The following is a 6,000-nucleotide window of genomic DNA, read 5'->3' as shown; positions in this document are numbered from 1 at the left end:
ATTGTCCAGGGTCGTATCTATGCCGATATTGCGGTCAGGGTTCCGCGTTTTCTTTTTAGTTGCCCAAAGGGATTCTTGGGGCCAGGGTGGAATGGGGGTTAATTCGAGAGTTCTTTCTAGCTTTTGCTCAAGATTGTGAAGAAAGGAGCCCAAGAGCTCCTCTGCGGGTGGCGGCGATGGAACAGGGGAATCCGGTTGAGAAAACGTTGGATTAAGATTCTTGTGCACGTGTTCTTGATCGTGCTGTGCAGTGCTAGGACCCGGGTTCTGAAAAGATAAGCCCTGGGTTTTTGGCTGGTGGATCTGAGCTATTGTTGATGCGGAACGGCCGCTGCCGGTCTGGACTGTGGCCGTGATCTTGTTGATTATGGTGTCCTGTGTCTCGATAGCGGACCGAGGGGAAGAGCTGTCGCAGAGTGGTCCTGCGATTGACTTTAGGTGTGATTGACCATGAACTGTAGTATCCTGTCTACTGGCCTGATCCTGGGCGAAACTAAGTTCCTCACAAAAAGGCGGTGCTACATTGGGAGTGCAATCAAGATTCGATGTTCGTCTACTGTGATTAGATATGCTGTTGTCTTGAGCTGGGTCTTGAGCGGGGTCTGGGGTGCCAGGGGTGGTTGTTTGGCTAAGGCCAGAGCCGTGAATGTTGTTGGGGGGGATCCCTTTTCGTGAAAAAGTTTGTGATTGTCCCTCTTTGAGCTGCCTCTTGGGCCCTTTCATTTGGACTAACAGTTAATGATTTGCTTCTGGTCTTCCTTGTTGTCTTGCAGGTTGGTGGTTGAATTGTTGGACTTTTCTCCGGAGACAGCGCCTGGCGACCCTTCCTTTTGACCCCCATGGCCAATGGATCACCTGGTTGGGTGACCTCCTAGTGTTGCCTCGCCTTGTTGCCGCTAGACTAAATGAAAGAGTGGCTGTGGGCAGCTGGCGTGTGGGCTAGGAGATAAGGGTGGGGCAGAGCTGCTGCTTGGCCGGGCTTTGCTGTCAAAGGGAAGTGGCTGTTTGCATAGGGTGAGGACTCGGGAGCAAGTTGCTAATTTACTGTAACGTCGAGCCCCCCCCCCCCGCTTCCACTGTCCTCCTTGAGTTACGAGAAATCCTTTAGGGTGTCAGCAACCTTAAAATGTCTGAGGTTTTTTCGTCAATTGAGCAGCGGTAGGAGAGCTGTGATTCTGGCTAAAACTCAGCTAGCTTCCAGCGAGCCGTTCACTTCTTGCACTTTGGAGCTCCCTCCCAGCGCTGCACCGCTCACCTGCTTGCCGGCTCCCAAGCGAGGCTCCCGTCGTGGCACTGAGCTCCTCCCGTGAACAGCAACACCTGCGGAGCAGAGTGATGTGGAACCAGACGGACCGAGCGCCGAGGGTGAGCTCCACACAGGTGTGGATGAAGGTGGCTAGGCAGGGGGTGCCGGGGGTGCCAGACGAGGGGCTTCTGCTGGTCACTACTTCCTCGGGCGCTACAGCGGTCTTCCGTGAGGCAGCAGCGACGAGGGCTTCAGCAGCTTCAATAGCTCCTGCTGAAAATTAAAACGCTGGCTCTTTGAGTGGCGTGGCTCTGCAGCCGTGGGAAGTACCTCTCAAAGGCAACCGCCTGGCCGCTTGGCCACGTCCCCAATGGTTGCTGGTCACGTCCGCGTCTCCCGGGAACCGTGCACCGAGCAGGAGGGGCTGGGGCAGGGCAGGCAACAGCAATCCGCCCCGACGTCCAACTCCCGCGGAATGGCGTTTCTCGAGTGTGTCTTGCTCAGCTCTCTAGCACACTCTAATTAACCTGTGTAGGCTATGGTGTGACCATATCAGATCTATTTAAATATCTACAGATGGTCTTCAAAATGTCGGATTGGAATTTTACTACAGAAATTTCACACCAACTTGAAGTCATTGATTGAATTGGAGGAGGGGTTTAGCAAACACTATTTAGAAAGAAACCTAACCTAACCACATTACAAACCAAAGAAAATAATTGTGTTTCAAAGGCTGCCCTCTTTTAAAAAAAAGTGCTTTCCACAACTTGTCGAGGCTGTTTGAGATAGTTGAAATTTCCCACTGGCAAGGGGCAAAAACATTAGCAAAATAGGTAGTTTGACCTGTTTAACTGTGTGAATTATATTATACTCACGTGATGGTGTCATGTATGATATTAGTGTTTCTACCTAACGCTTTATTGAACTTCATTCCCCAGGAAGAACTTTTGTCCATGAGTGGGCTCACCTTCGATGGGGTGTATTTGATGAATACAATCTCGAAAAACCATTCTATATCTCAGGAGACAATAAACTTAAAGCAACCAGGTAATCATTTTGCTCTTTCTTTTATTCTCAGTAACTACTTTTTTATTAAAATTGGGACTTCTTCTTTATTTTGATAACGTATACAAGTTATATTTATAGCAATTTTGTTCCAAATACAAATACTTAACTATAAAAAAAAATATACAGGCATATGATGTTTAAGTTTTAATCATGAAAATGAAATATAGAGGTCCACATAATATTGATCACTATTGTTTTCAGGGATTTAAAGATTTGTAGCACTTCCTGATTGGCTGAAGTGGTGAAGGCTCAGCTTCAACCACCCTGCTGTGTCTGCCATGCCAAATGTTGAAGTTGCTGCCTGTCTGGCTTCATTGCCTCACCCACCGTGCACCCTTTTGCCTACAGAATGGCAGAGGATCAGCTTACAAAATGTAGGGATGTCAGTCCTGCCATGTCACTGTAGCATTGAAAACCGCACAGTATTTTAATTTTTTCTACAAAGACCAGCGGCAAAAGCTGTTGACCACTATTGGGGAAAAATAATGTCCCATGCACGCTGGAAGTTTTTTTCCCGGTAGGAAAGAGACATTTGTGTTCCAGTCTTGGACTGCCAAGATTCACATGGTGAACAAAGACAGGAAAACATTGGTGAACTTAGTGTCGGAAGGGCCTCCCTAAATAAGAAGGCCTCTTCAATTCAATACTGGCAGATGAACGCATCCATGAAGACACTTGCAGGTGCAAGGCTGGCAGGCTTGGAATGGGGTTTCTTCTAAAGGATGTCATGACACATGAAGGTACGTCGTGATGGGTATGCACATGTATCATGACACTAGTGTGCGCATGTATAATGATGCATGCAGCCATTTTTTTATTTACCTTTCTAACATGACAGAAAACCATGTAAGAATGGCAAATGCCCAGGTATGTTATCTAAATATCAACTGTTAAACAATTGAAACTAGAAGTGCGAGTATAGGGCAAACAAGTATATAGGTATCCCAGGAGATCGGAGGATTGCCCAAAGCAAAATAAAAAAAGAATTCCTCAAATATGCAGTGGAAGGGTAAAACGTATTTATCCAGAACACTGGAGGACAGGAATACAATGTTCCTAGGCAAAGCAAATTCAGAAATATGTAGGAAAGCCATTGAATCAAGAGCAAGACAACTTAGATGGACAAGAAAGCCATCCAACCATGTTCAAGTGGCTGACCCAAGACCACACAATACATATTAGAAACAATAGATCCGGCGAACAGAGAGTATGAGCTGAGTATAGTCATGACCTAAACACGGATTGGATTAGACGTTTGATATTTGTTTCACTCGACCAGTAGAGCCTACTTTCTTCTTCAGAAACTGAAGCTTATAAAACTGTGATTTATACTCAGTGTTTGCACTGTGTTGATTTTTTGGGAAAGACAAAATATTAAAACACATTTTCGAAATGTCATGCAAGAAATGGTGCACATAAAAGGAGATAAATCAACAAATGTAATCCCCTTCCCCATCTATCACATCCCTCTCAGAGCGGGACACAGGGCGAAACTAAAATGTTTAACCCCTGAACAATTTGAGTTCAATGCTCTCCGGCAAAGATTCCCCCTCTAAGGGGCCTGCTTGGCATTGCAGGACATGGCCAGCGACGATCACGACCCGATGATGAAGACAGCCACTTTGGTGGGTGATAGCCAGTGCATCCTAGAAAGGCTGGACTGACCACTACATGGTTAAAGCCCCAGTGGAGGTTCTGGAGCCATTTAAAAGGGACGGGCTGAACCAGGTCTTAAAGAGACCATGGCACAAACTTAAACCTAACGATCTCCATGCCTTCATAGGGCCGTTTCCCGATGGGGACACCCTGGACCCGGAGGCAGCATACTCCACCTTCCAGGATTGGATCGTGAGAGGACTTGATGACCTCATTCCGGCAAAATGGACTAAGGGACGTAATTCCCCCTCTAATCCTTAGTATAACGATGCCCTGAGATCCATGAGGAAAGGCTGTAAGAGGGCTGAGCGAATATGGAGAAGGGATTATAAAGATGGAGATAAAAAGGTGTACCTAGCTAAATTAAAACTCTACCATAAGGCAATCGGCTCTAGGCGTGCCACTTTTTATGCTGAAGAAATAAAAGCTAGCCCCAATCCCACCAAATGTATTTTCAAACTGGTACAGGAGCTTCAAAGGAACAGAACTCCTGCCGCTGGTATTACGTCCATGCAGCAGTGTGAGAACCTCGCCTTTTTTTTTGTGGAAAAGGTGCAAAAAATATATAGGTCTTTCCCTCAGTACACTCCGGACTCAAACGCCACCACTAATACCAATGTTGATGGTGCTGTTTTGGCTCAGATACCAGAAATCTCGAAAGAGGAACTGGCTAAACTCTGCAGGAAAATTAAATCAGGCTCTCCGGCAGACCCTATGAAGCCAGCCCAATTTATGGAGTCCTTGACACACTTCCTGCAGCCTTTTAGTCTCATACTTAACCGATCCTTTTCCATGGCCAGTGTTCCTACTGCATGGAAACATGCTTGGGTCTCCCCTATCATCAAAAAGCCCACCCTGTATCCTTCCAAACCAGAAAACTTTAGACCTATCTCCCTGCTCCCTTGGGTGGATAAGCTTGCTGAAGCCCATGCTAATAACCTGCTATCGCAATTCATGCATCAGAACGGCATTCTGGACCCATCTCAAAATGTTTTCAGGCCAGGCCACAGCACTGAGTCTGCCCTACTGGCCACGACCGAGCATCTCCGGACGATTCTTGACGCCAGTCAGAGTGCTGCGCTGATTCTTTTGGACCTCAGCGCAGCCTTTGACACGGTGTCCCATGACATTCTGATATATCGTCTGGAGGCAATCGGGATTACTGGCCTCGCCCTGGAATGGTTCTGTTCATACCTAAAGGACAGATTCTTCAGGGTGTCAGCACCTCCGTACCTCTCTCAGTTCCATCATATCGGTCAGGGAGTCCCTCAAGGCTCTGCACTCAGCCCGTCCCTTTTTAATCTCTATGTGCAGCCACTTGCGGTGGTTGCAAGGGAGTGGGGTCTCACGCTGGTATATTATGCAGATGATACTCAGCTAGTCATCACTCGTACTGAAGGACCATCTGCATCGGCCACGAGATTTAGGGACGGGATGGCTGCAGTTGCCCAATGGATGACTGACAACTGTTTACAGCTTAATGCTGGCAAAACGGAGGTGCTGCTTGCAGGGAAGAAAACCACCCACTGGGACCAGCATTGGTGGCCATCCTCTCTGGGCGCCATGCCAGCACCCAAGTCATTAGTTAAAAACTTGGGAGTCTGGATGGACTCCTCTCTCAGTTTTAAGACCCACACCAAGAGAGTGGCAGCTACCTGTGTGAGTCTGATGAGGGGCCTTAATCCAATACTGACATTTTTCGACTCGAAAGTGCGGCAGCTTGTTGTCCAGGCTACCATCCTCGCACGTCTAGACTACGCCAGCGTGCTGCTCCTGGGTGCAACCAAAGCTGAGATAACACGTCTGCAGAGGGTTCAGAACATGGCAGCAAGGACCATGATAGGTCTTCCCCGTAGATGCTCTGCTAAAGCTACGATTAGAAAACTTCACTGGCTACCTATGAACTGACAAATCCAATTTAAGGCTCTCTGCTTGGCGTTCAGGATTCTTAAAATCAGATGCTCAGATCTCTTGTGTCCGCTTCTCACGCCATATGTGCCCCAGCGGAATCTGCGCTCACTAGGTCAACA

At 47.5% G+C, this 6,000-nt stretch overlaps 1 protein-coding gene across 1 annotated transcript in view; it reads left to right on the top strand.

Annotated features, from left to right (window-relative positions):
* The first annotated feature begins 839 nt into the window (after positions 1 to 839).
* LOC147665808 (calcium-activated chloride channel regulator 1-like) overlaps positions 840 to 6,000 on the top strand; it is a 108,061-nt gene continuing 102,900 nt past the window's right edge. The window contains exons 1-2 of the mRNA XM_086949468.1: positions 840 to 858; positions 2,185 to 2,293. Coding sequence (XP_086805594.1) covers positions 840 to 858; positions 2,185 to 2,293 — 128 coding nt within the window. The remainder of the gene's footprint in view (positions 859 to 2,184; positions 2,294 to 6,000) is intronic.

This window comes from Lissotriton vulgaris, unplaced genomic scaffold (assembly GCF_964263255.1).
Source record: "Lissotriton vulgaris unplaced genomic scaffold, aLisVul1.2 SCAFFOLD_3944, whole genome shotgun sequence".
NCBI classification, from domain to species: Eukaryota; Metazoa; Chordata; class Amphibia; order Caudata; family Salamandridae; genus Lissotriton; species Lissotriton vulgaris.
The sequence above is the reverse complement of the archived record's forward strand: the minus strand, read 5'-3'. Positions and strand labels throughout refer to the sequence as shown.